This window comes from Thermobia domestica, chromosome 8 (genome assembly GCF_964235325.1).
Source record: "Thermobia domestica chromosome 8, izTheDome1.hap1.1, whole genome shotgun sequence".
Classification (NCBI taxonomy): domain Eukaryota; kingdom Metazoa; phylum Arthropoda; class Insecta; order Zygentoma; family Lepismatidae; genus Thermobia; species Thermobia domestica.
In genome coordinates, this window is record NC_137461.1 from 213,593,898 (window position 1) to 213,607,179 (window position 13,282).

The 13,282-nt window shown below is 33.5% G+C and overlaps 1 protein-coding gene across 1 annotated transcript in view; it reads right to left on the reverse strand.

The window, feature by feature from the left end:
• Positions 1–4,720: 4,720 nt before the first annotated feature.
• LOC145693434 (carboxylesterase 1F-like) overlaps positions 4,721–13,282 on the reverse strand; it is a 45,775-nt gene continuing 37,213 nt past the window's right edge. Inside the window, exons 8-11 of the mRNA XM_081769428.1 lie at positions 11,457–11,560; positions 10,421–10,556; positions 7,007–7,133; positions 4,721–4,980 (exon numbers count right to left, since the gene is read on the reverse strand). Of these exons, the coding sequence (XP_081625554.1) occupies positions 4,803–4,980; positions 7,007–7,133; positions 10,421–10,556; positions 11,457–11,560 (545 nt within the window). The 3' untranslated portion in view covers positions 4,721–4,802. The remainder of the gene's footprint in view (positions 4,981–7,006; positions 7,134–10,420; positions 10,557–11,456; positions 11,561–13,282) is intronic.

Genomic DNA, 13,282 nt, shown 5'->3' on the forward strand with positions numbered 1-13,282 from the left:
AGCCTAGAGTAGCCCCTAGACAAGATGGTTTCATCTGTGTTCTTACATAACCTGCGTGTTGTGGCGTGATTTGCACCTCATCTCATTCCTCATCTCCATAATCACAAGACTTATACCTATATCAGCCTATATCTTATATATAAACATATGCCACTAGCCTCACTTTCACATCATCATTACTTTCCTTTCATCGATCACCCTTGCTTCATAATATGATAATACTTTGTTTCTTTCTCAATATGTATATTGTGTAATTTCCTGATTCTGTGTATCACAGCATATATTGTATTTATTTTGTTTGTTTGTTTCTTTGTTTTCTTTTCCTGTTCCATCCCATATGTTAAGGCCGCAAATGGCCTTAAGTCCTCTGTTTTGTTGATATGGTTAAATAAATAAAGATTTTCTACTTCATAACACCCCTTAGACCAACCATTATCCTTAATCCAATAATTGTTCCAATTTCCCTTACCTAAAAGAGGGCGTAACCCTCTAACAGGGTGCTAGCCGTTGGCTAGCTTTAAAAAAGTGCTTGGTGCCCTTCCCCGAAGAAAGGGCGTAACCCCTTAGACGGCTAGACCGTAAAAAAATGCTTGGTGCTGAATTAACACACGAGTAACACGCTAAATTGGTACTCATTTTGTGTTGTTTCAACACCTCATTTTTTACAGTGTAACTGATCGAAAATGATGAATGTTAGTGCCTAATACATTGTTTTCGGGGTCGCTAAGCTGAACGGTGGCACTTGTGATTTCGTTTAAATCCAAATTCAGTCCCGTTAACTTGGGGGGTAGGAAGAGATACATAAAAATGATCAAAAATGACCAATATTAGTGTTGAATTCATAGTTTTCGGGGTCGCTAAGACAAACACAAACACTTCCGATCACGTTTAAATCCAAATTCAGCACCGCAACTTGAGAAAGGGGGAATATATATATATATATATATATATATATATATATATATATATATATATATATATATATATATATATGTGTGTGTGTGTGTGTGTGTGTGTGTGTGTGTGTGTGTGTGTGTGTGTGTGAAGGATCAAATATGACCATTATAAGTGTCGAATCCATGGTTTTCATCGTCACTGAGATGAAGAGTGACATTTACAATGTCCAACGATCAAAAATGACAGATAGTAGTGCCGAACCATGATTTTAGAGATTACTGAAATGAATAATGACATTTCTGTTGCTGTATAAATCCAAATTCAGTGCCGTAACCTGGGGTAGGAGGAAGGAGAAATATATAAAATAATCGAAAGTGTCCGATATAAGTTTCGAATTCATGGTTTTCTGAGTCACTGAGATGAACAATTTCACTTCCGGTGCCGTGACCCGAAACGCCGGGTGGGGAGTTGCATAGGCATCACAGAAAATGATCGATATTAGTGACAAATCCATAGTTCAGTTGTGAAGAACAGTGACATTTCCGATGCCATTTATATCTAAATTCCGCCACGCAATATCGGAGAGGAGTGGAGAGAAACATAAAAATCAACGTAAATTACCTATATCAGGGAGCGCTTTAGTAATACTAAAAAGTGACTGACTAACGGAACATATTACTGTTTTTCTTAGTTTACCCGAATTAGTATTTCTCTAAAATATTCAGCGTTTATTGAAGCTTGTAGGATATATATTAAAAGCGTACAAGTAGAAGATCACCATATTTCATTCTCGATCTCCTTTATCTATTTCTGTCTTTGTAAAATCCAGTCTGCTTAATTGTAACTGTAATTTCTATGAATGTTATGTTCATTACAAGTTCATTACTTAAAAATTGAAACACGTTAAAAACTATATCAACATTTGACAAGCCCTTCGTAGCATACTACCATCCTTTCACATCACTACACATCCTTATCACATTTCTCTAGAATCAATTCTTGGTAACGAGACATCCATGGTTGATACATATAACTCTTCTGGGGAACAAGAAGCTATAGCAGACTATCTACACTTTCCTCTTCTGTTTATTATGTGTATTAAAAAGATATCAATAGGTTAATCAAACACCTCTTTCATTGTTTTCAGTTTTTGTTCATATTGTGAATTTATGGCCTGTCATGTCCTCTTAATTACTGATAATCGTCAATTCTTAATTACAAACTTTTATTGGATTACATTTTGAGAAGAGTACATCTATCAATCATTGTATATAAGTTTTATAGCACACCGAGATCTACGAACCTTCCATTAAATCACGGTAACTGTGGAGATCTTCTACAATATCGGTCGTAAAAATAAATGCCGCTAATATGCTCACAGTCAAGCACAATATACATCAAAGTCATAAGCGTACGCTTTTAACTTCAAAACACGAATTTAAAAAAAAACTCAAAATTCGAACGAAACTCAACGTGTAACTGTTGTTTCTCTGTACATTTAATCGTCTTATCAGCACCTGAAAGTTACACCTTTTTTCATATTTGTGTTTCAGATTCTCCATATTTAAACTGGAAGACAATAAAACGTAACCGTGAATATGAAAAAGGTGTGTTTTAGTATAAAATTACGCTTACATTTCGCTGCCTGTTTGTGGAACACTGTGAGATTCAAATTCTCTATTGAAAGAACTTAATTTTAAAATACAGCATGTAAAACATTAGTTCATCCATAACTGTAAATGATAATTTCGTTGGAAACTTCTATTATTTTGACTACAGAGTAGTAAAAGCGTTAAATGATCTCAATTTCTTGTCCCTAGGTTCCTGGTTTAGGAACCAGAGTCCCTGCTCAGGAAGGTTCGTACAGAAACTTAAGAAATTTGCAAATTCCTCTCGTTCCTTTTTATGGATATAAAATTATTAAAAATACAAATTTTAAAGTTTTGACCAATGTTAACACCTTTGATGAGGTTTATGCGTTTATATCGTTACATGGTTGAGTACAAAGGTCCAGGACATCAGTACATTAATGTTCCCGGTGAAGGAATATGTATAAGCTCACCTTAAATTTTCTCGTTCATTTTTATTGCTATAAAATTATGAAAAATAAAAATTTCGGAGGTTTGTGACCTATGTTATCCTTTTGATCAGGTCATATTAAATAATATGATTATATGGGGTCCGTTTCTTTACATGAGGCATGGGAACATTGATAGTTGCGTCTTAAAATTTGGGTACAGTACGGACGGATCACTCCCATAAATTTTAGGATCACTCCCATAAATTTTAGAAATTGCGAAATTTTAATTTTTGGTATGGTAGTATAAGTACTTCGTGATTAGTATTGTTGCATAAAATTGCTAAAATGCTAGGCTATTGACCTTAAAGACCCTCTTGAATGATGATTTATTACTTACGGACATGGATATGTTAATGTGATTTGGAGGTGTGTATAGGTTGGCCCTTAAATTTTGACAATTTCGGTACAAAATTTTAAATTTTGGTGTGATAAGAGGATCATAGTATGTAAGGTCAAGGTCATTTTCTATTTTAACAGATATGTAAAGGACACAAATAATAAAGTTATTTACTTCAATTTTTGGTGTTACTTTTTTAGGAGTTCTAGTCCGATTTCCTATGTGGACATTTCTCACAATATGTTCATGTCTCGTATAGCTATGGTGTTGAAAAGAACGTAATAATTAATTTCTTTTAGGTTTTTCGATGTTTTTTTTACCTATATTAACATATTTAGGCATCTTCTTTTATTACTTAGTTTTGTTTTCCTTGTAGGACTTTCAAATGAATCATTTCACATCTTTTTGTTTGACATTGAAGGAAATCGTTCTTATTTTTGCTGACATTTCTTTAACGCAATGCTAAGCATTTTGCTAGCTTGATTTAAACGAGTAAAGAATGACATAAACATAGCCTTATTGTTTAGCTCGCTGTATTTAGAGACGAAATGACTATCATACTTTAATGAATGCTATTAGCTTATTTAAATGGTTGATTAATGTCAGAGACCTAGGTTCGAACCTAGTAGTGGAGCATTGAGTTCAGAGTCAAAAGTTCAAAATTTATATTTTTGATAATTATACACCCATAAAAAGGGAACGAGATGAATCTTCAAACTTCTAGACGAAAGATACCATCCTTCCTGAGAAGAGTATATATACCTAAGGTGACCCTATGTTCCATGGATATTCCTATGCACCCCTGGAGGTGGTCCTATGCACTCGTGGTCCATCACTTCTGAACAGGAACTGTGGCCCTTGAACCAGGATCTCAGAGGCACAAAATTAAGATCAGGCGACGCCATTACTATTTATAGTTATTGCTAACTCTATTGTATATTTTAACTTACATTTTTATCGCTAAATGTTACTCTAACCAAAAGCCCTACAAATAATTCGGCAGAACTATTCTCTCTTCCACGATTCTCTTCCCTTTATAATTTCTTCGGGGTTCTGGTTTCTTCTTTGCGACTCGTTTTCCCTTTGGTCATATACTAGTATAGGAAAAGTAGAGCGTACCATAATGTGTCAAAACTTTATGAATGTAATTAAATCTGAATGTAATTAAATCAGTAATGAACTAAAAACTGAGAAACACAAAATTTCTCATACAAAATAACTGTGGAAAGGCTTTTTCTTATTTATTAACGTTAGTATTTAAATTAGCTATTTTCATTGGTTATTTGGAATATGGTCAACTCAAACATATGTCGTAATTATTTATTACTTGTAAAGAAAAAAGAATGGAAGTGGAAGATTTGTCATCCATATTATAGTTTAAACACTGAACATCGTAAATGTAACATTGAATAAAATTTTATTAATGATAAAAATTTTAAAACTTCATAGTGAGGAAAACAATATTTTCTCGTTTATAATAATGTACATTTAATGTAAGGTCTGCTCAGGTTGGGGTAATCCTTCTTGTGCGGAAATCGTAAATTCGTTTTTAAAATTCTGAAGAATAACAAATTCTTTGTCAATCTTCAAATAGTGTTCATCTTCTGAAGTATAAGGAGGCCATTCAGGGACGCTATCCACGGGATTGTCTGCAGCTGTAGGATTTCTGCAAAGAATAATAAGAAATATATTAATTCCAATCACAACTGAAATAATGAAAAAAAGATGTAAGAATTAAGTACGGCGTCAGTATATACGTGAAGTGTTTGATCAGATCTACAAAACGGCCGATTTAGAACCGCTGGGGCGGGATATAGAGGTAGTATTACTTCTTTATTAGGAATTCGAATGTATCACCCTAGGAGAAGATAAACAACAACTGACACAATCTATTATTTAACAGTGGTATCTTCCCATATGCATTTAGTAAATAAATAAATAATTTCTTTCAACTGAGTAACAACTTAAAATTATGATTAGGTACGAATAAAATACTTGCCATGTCACAAAAATTAGTTTTCCCTTTATTTTCTCGAAAACTACACTTGATTATTTATCCGCAAGCATTCATTTTGTTCAGCCAATGAAATATATCAATTTATGTGTGCCTTACTTTTCAAAATATTATAGTTTGAAAAAATAAAATGTTAGTATTAACCATAATTTTGTGTTATATTTAAGAATAATATCGTGTACTATTCCTGTGTTGGTGTCATAATGAAAAGCTTATTGAGAGAACGCTTCATTATAAATTTTACCTCCATACATTTCATGCTTATTGTACAACATAACTTATAGAATATTATTTATTTTTGCCGATTTTCTGAAAACCTGCTAATCAGGATTTATATCCATTCATATAATCTTGTTTACCTTGATGAGATCTATATACTAGTATATATATCTTCGGACATTTCTCTCTTAAATTACACATTATGCCATTTTGATGGGATACAGTGCATTTGTGGAGCATGTTGAATACATCATTTATTATCAACTATGTAGAACACATTGACAAATGACGGGAGTTTTGCACTATGTTCAGTGTTTGAAGATTACATCCCTTAGGTGGGCACCAACTGAACGAAAATATTCTCTAATAATTATGTTCAGCATAGTTTGCCGCAAGACATTGGCGGGGATGAGTGCTATTTCGCTTTGAATACTGTATTTCAGTTCATTGATGGTAGGAGATTGTGTGGTGCGTCAATGGGTATCATCGAATCTGGAGATGAGGTGTCTAGGGAAGTGTCGTCGAAAGACTATATAAAACTACTGCCGTATGATGTGTGGAATCATCTTGCTGCACCCACATGTCTCTTGGGCCAAGCCGTCTCATTTCAAGCATGTTCATGCCATTATTTTGTACCGCTCAGTGATGACTGTGGCAGTGTCATTATATTCGTTCTCAAAATATAAGGACCTCTCACACAAGCATGACTTACCACACGGGCATGACTTAACTCACACTTTGTTCTCTCAGTTTTTCAACCTTATTTTAATCAGAATTGAATCTCAATCAAACTACCTCACAAAGAATATATTGAAGACAAAATATTTTTCAGAGAATAACTGCGCTACACTTTACGACGTATCGTGTGAGATATATTTTCTTCAGAGTTTATATTTCTATAACCTGCGTTTGGCAAAGACCTGCAGAGTCGATTACGATCAGTAGGGTTTCCAAATCTTTCACATTCTTATCACACCGTTCGTCATTCATGACTTCCTCCAAGCTGCATAATCAAAGATGGTTTAGTATTACACAAAGCTTTGATACGCGATCGCACCGTGCCATTAATGTAATTACCATAAACTTACTACTATTTCATTATGATATTCCTATACATACTGTAATACTCCACGTTCCTTAAAATAACAATTCAAGATTTCAAGAATGGTATGCACCATAATAATTATAACTTTTAGAAAGATAGTACTTTTTCAATATATTTCTACATTTTCCCTACTTAATATTCATTGTTAATTTTTATTACTCAAAATATGTACCTAGGTACATATATAATAGCAAAACAAAATTATTACTATTATTATAATCTTTTACGGACAATGATATACAAAACATATAACATGATATGCATGTTTAAGTTATTTCTGGAACGTACAAAACAAAGAAATGTAACGTAAATGTTATTTTGGAATGTGTATATATATATAAAAAAAACACTTACCCATATATCGCAAAGTTGGCAAATAATCTAACTAATCTACGGGAAAGCTGTTCTCCTTCCTCGTCCAGTGGTTCACCTCTTTCATCTCTAGGATAGAGGTATTTCAATTCTGCAGAATGATCAACACCTAAAAGAAATAGAACGGTCTCGTATTACAGACTAATTTGACTATGAATATGATTTTATACAATTTTTATTAAATTGTAATAAATTAAACTAAAATTACGTTACTAGTTTACTGCAAGAAGAAAAGAATTTCATAATTAAAAACAAAACTATTAACACAACTTGATTAAATTAGTCTTCTACAAAGGGAGTGAGCTTTCTGCAAAAATCATCAAACATACTCACGTAAAGCCATAGTTTCCGATAAAACAGCCAAAATAATTAAGAAAAACCTGCCGTATTTATTAAGTGGTTTACTTGTGAGACCCACCAAATCAATTAAATCATAATAAAACTTACTACGTTTATATATATATATATATATATATATATATATATATATATATATATATATATATATATATATATGTGTGTGTGTGTGTGTGTGTGTGTGTGTGTGTGTGTGTGTACGTATATCGTATTTGTATATATATAAGATTTACTAATATTTACTGATAGTCAGAACTTTGAAATCGTTTCGTGGCAACGCCGACAGCACTGGCAAGATTAAACTGAAGCTGTGTGCAATAGTATCTTACCAAACCTGACACACAGATTTTCTTAACGTGATGGCGCAACTTGAAGGCCATCTCGTCAGCCTTTGCTCAAAAAGTCTCTTGGAACAAACTGTTTTGTAGAAAAATAATAACATTACTGGCCATCTAGATTAAGATATCACTTCCTCCTGATTGTTTGCTACATAGTGTGCCAAGTTTCAGATTTATGAGAATAAGTCACGAACAATTCGTAAACTGAAAGGGAACGTTGAAGGCTTTATTACAATTTTACAGCTCAAAGTGGTACCAAAGTGGACTTCCTAAGTCCATTCCACCTACAAAGCAAACGGAGATATTTGAACGATTTTATTTTCCAAACGCAATGCCATTAATTGCTCTTTACAACAAAACAAACATTATCCCTTAACTCTCTAACGATTTTATTAGTAAACTAGCTTTTGGCTACCTGGGAGCTAGCCCACAGACCCACGTGTTGGCTCGGCCTAAGCATGTCTTATGTATTATGCAAGAATTTCGTGCATTTACTCTTTAATTACACTTCCTGAATTTGGCCCAATTGCGAGCTTCGCCTGCTGACCCTCGCGTTTACTCGGCCTAAGGCATCGAAGCTCTTAACCAGCAATTCTATCAAATTTCAAGTTTCTTTTCGTATTTCAACTATCTAGAAGATAAGATTTTGTATCCCACGAAAACACTCATTTAAATAGCATTCAAATTTCTTCAGCCCCCTTTAGACCACTTAGAAACTATAAATATTCATTTTTGGCAACTTTTCCGTGGGTTAGTCTCAAAAGGCTACTATAATGCCAAATTTCAGCATTCTAATTCTGAGAGAAATGTCTAAACATTTTGGGGTGTAGAAGATGTCTCATAGAAATAACATGTGAAAGATTTTTAAGTTTCCCATGAAACCACTCTACAGTTGATTTTTTTATTTCTGGTGCTTTACTTAGTTAACGCTAAAGAATACGTACAAGCATACCGAATTTGAAGTTTTTATTACCATTCCAAGAGTTTGAAACATGATATTATAAATCCGAAAAATGCCCATTTAAATAACATGGGAAATATTTTCATATCCCATAAAAATTAAAAATATTCACTTTTGGCAATTTTCCTGTGGTTTAGTCTTGAAAAGCTACAATCATCTCAAATTTAATCATTGTATCCCTACAGGAAGTGCCCAATAATTTTGGGGTGAAATTGTTCCATATAAATAGCAGAGAGAAGATTTTTCAGTTCTCCATAAAACCACTCTAAAGTTGGAAACTTTTATTTTTAGTAATTTACTTAAGTACCACTAACAAAAACGTACAAGCATACCGAATTTCAAGTTTTTATTCCAATTCCAAGTACCTGAAACATGAGTTTGTAGGCCCAAAAAATGTTCATTTACATAACATGGGAAATTTCTTCATTCCCCCTTTAGACCCCGTAAAAATTTAAAATATTTACTTTTGACAATTTCCTTGTCGGTTAGTCTCGGAAAACTACAACTATGCTAAATTTCAACTTTCCACGTCAACCGGAAGTATTTCTTGATTTTATGTCAGTTCATGTAGTATTATATATAGTTAGGATATTATGTAACAAGAAAACAATCCGACATAGCATAATTGCATTGTTTATATGCCAGAAGAAAGCAAAGAAATTAGGAGGATAACGATGTAGAGAAAGCGCTTAAATATTTTCAAAAATAAGTGCATACTGGTTCTTAAAAACATCATCTTCTGACAGATTAGCTTGTTAGATGTTCAGAAAATTTTCGAATTGTGTTGACATTGTGCTTTCAAACGAGCAGAATTTTGGATTGGAATCCCTTATGATAATAATTCTTCTATTCTATATCGTCATCAAGATCACATATCATATGTTTTCGTCTTTCAATATCGTGAATCAAAATGTTTTCACACTTGTATGTGATATAATTCCTACTTATGACATAAAGGATCGTGGCTACAGTTTATATGATTTTCCAACAGACTTTATAAAATGCATGAGAGGAACTAGGTTACAAGATTGATGTAAGATAACTATTGTTGTTACGTTATTGAGTTTTGCAACTAATGGAATTCAGTTTATTTCTGCTCTCCTGCATCTGGTTTGGTTATTTGTCTACAGAATTCGGACATTAAAAGTTAACTATGATATATGTTTAAATATTTATCTCTAACTACACAGAAACTAATATGTATTACTTTTATGGTTAGGTCATCAAGAAACCTAACCATTATACAATGTTTCTTTAAAGTTCAATAGTAACAAATAATGCCGGAAGTGCCAGCGAAAATGTATCATGTTTGATCAATCCATTAAATCATCTTTTTAGATATAATTTCTTCAGAAATAAGTAAATATTTAAAATTAAAATGTAGGTTCCAATCATACTGACAATATGTTCAACAAGAAAAGAACATTTTGTTTTAAACGACCTCTCTTTTGGAATTAAACGGGCATGAAAAATGTCATGAGGAGGCCTTCAATAGAGACCTAACTTTTAATTTTATGAGGAAGGCAAGGAAAACATTGTGATGAAATGTTCGAGTTAAATATTTTTATTATTATATTGCATACATTATTTCTCTTTTTTAAAAAAAATAAGCATTTGTTCGTTCTTAGTAGATTACTAAACAAAGCTTTCAGAATTTGAGTTTGAAATGTAAAACTCATGTCATTAATTTCCATGAATAATATTTAATGTGTGTAAATTATTGATATTTTAATATCTTACCCGCAACATTATATTCATTAGGTCCAGAATATTGTGGTTGATAATAGTCAAAAGCATACCAGTAGCTTGTATTGTATCTGGAGTTAATTTGAAGAGCTCTGTACGTATGTCCTCTCATAAACAACAAACTCATTAACTGAAAATAATAAATCGCATTATTTAGAATAACATTACGAATAACAAGTTCGGGGAAGATAACCATACCAGAAAGTCATAAAATCAAATATTTAACAGATTAAGAAAGTAGTTTCAAAGATAACCTCTACACAATGATCGTAACATATACTGATGTTGGAAATACGAGAAAGATATGCAACAAATTGACATTTTTAAAGTGGTATCAGATATGAAGTCGTAATTAATGTAAAAATCGAGATGAAAAACACAATGCATTTGTACTAGAAATTGTCAATCTTATCATAATATACAACTGTTTATTTTCTGTGAATATCCTGTTGCAAGGAAGATCCTCAGAAATCATCCAATCTTGATGAAACTCAACAAAGAGATAGAATTTACATGTTAGGTATGAATGCCATATATTTTCATGTGTAGACCTATTGCTCCTGAGTTATGGATCTTAAGTCTTAGTCTTACTTGTTCGATTAATTTTCAACAAAAAATCACTAGTTGCAAGTTACAACAAAACTACTTGGGACAAACATTTTAAATTGTACTTTCAGCCATAATAAAGTAAATGATAATATAATTGTTATAAATGAAATATGATTTTATAGTTATAAATGCTAAAGTCAGTATCCCTCTCGGGACGGGAAAATGTTTAACATATTTATAAATTCCCACCAAACTTCAACCGAAAAATAAAAAAGAAGTAGGCACGCTTGTATGGGATTGACACATTTGTACAACTCATGTAACCGCAAAATTGTAGAGAGCTGTCCTCGTCCGATAAAATAAAATGAAATACATAATTATTAGCGATTATAGTTGGTACTCGCGCGGGTACGTCCGGAAAGGGATAACGGGCATCTATGTAGGATAGTGAATCTTAAAATTGTATGTATATGATACTTACATCAACAATGCCTGGTATTAGTTCAGTAAAGTTGTCCATGTTGGCGTAGCCTAAATATTTTTCTTGAACAGCATCAACCACGACATGACCAGGATCCAAGATTCCTGAAAGATGATCGCGCTCTTAAGGAAAAAATATTCTAAAACACAATTTAAATAGAATGTAATCCAAACGTAAAGGTAGATAAACAGTTAAATTCTTAATGTTTTGAAATTACCTTTATTATCATTGCAAAATTTAGAAAATGATACCTAATTAAAAAGCAGAAATATAAAATGTTGATTTAATAAACAGTGAAGGAAAGATACATAGTTGTTGTCGGTTTACTTCAAGCTTCTAATTTTTTCATTTTTTATCTTTCGCTTCTTTCGTTCGTATCTTTTTCAATCCGAGTTTGTGACGACTCTGTTATTCTCAATATACATGATACACAAGAAGTAGTACATTATTGCAACTATTATTCCACTACAAAATTGACCACTTTCTTTTCTCCTTTGTATTCATTATGTTATATTTTTTTGCTATTTATCATCGTCTGTATTAGTTAAAATACGTGAAGACACGTCTATAGTTTCACTCACATGGACGGGCGTCCATGGCACACAAGAGTTGAGGGAAATGACTACAAGAACGATTACATACTTCTAAATGGGAACTCACTTGACCTAGTGTGTCGAGTTGCTACCTCTACCAATATAATTAATCATAAAATAGTCGGCTCGGCTATTGGAGAAAAGAATACATAGTCTAGTTTATATTAATAGCCGCTAGATGTCAGTTGTCTTCTATTTTGCTTGGTAACCGTCATATGTTTAAAATGGCTACTCCGCAGCAGAAATTATTTTGTGTTCTCGAGTTTGTAAAGCGCAATTCCGTGATTGCAATAAAAAGACGTTTCAGGTGAGGTACCAAATTGATCCTCGGAATGGGTGGAACATTCGCAGATGGTATGGACAGTTTCTAGATACAGAATGTGTATGTAAAGGAGAGAGTCCTGGCCGCCCTCGTGTTCCTGAAGATAATGTTGCACGAATTCAAACTGCTTTCCAACGTAGTCCTTCAAAATCAACTCGTCGTGCCAGTCTAGAGTTACAAGTGACAACAACAAGGCCGTACAAGTTACAGCTGTTACAAGCTCTGCGTCCTTATGACAAACGCAAACGTGTGGCATTTTGTAACGAGATTCTGGATGCTATTGACAATGATAAAACTTTTGCACAACGCATCGTATTCAGTGATGAAGCGACTTTCCGTGTTAGTGGTCAGGTAAACAAATAAAATGTTCGAATTTGGAGCCTACAGAACCAACATGCAGTCATTGAACATGTACGAGATTCGCCCAAAGTCAATGTGTTTTGTGCGATATCCCGATCATCTGTTTACGGCTCATTCTTCTTTAATGGAAACACGGTTAACAGTCAGCAGTATCTCGCTATGTTACAAAACTGGTTGATTCCGAGGCTGCACGAAGACAACTTCTTTTTTCAACAAGACGGGACACCCCTTCACTGGAGTCGCCAAGTGCATGAATATCTGAATGAAACTCTACCGTACCGTTGGTTTGGTCGTCAAGGAGCTGGCGCTTAGCATGTCTCAGCTGGCCTCCACGGTCACCGGATTTGTGACCCTGTGACTTCTTCCTGTGGGGTTTCGTTAAAGACAACGTTTATGTACCACAACTCCCACAGGACCTGGAAGAGTTGAAGAACCGGATCCGTACTGCCATAACATCAGTGACGCAGGACATGCTTGCCCGAGTATGGGAGGACTTTGAGTATCGATGTGATATTGTTCGTGTCGCTGATGGATGGAATATTTAACATCTT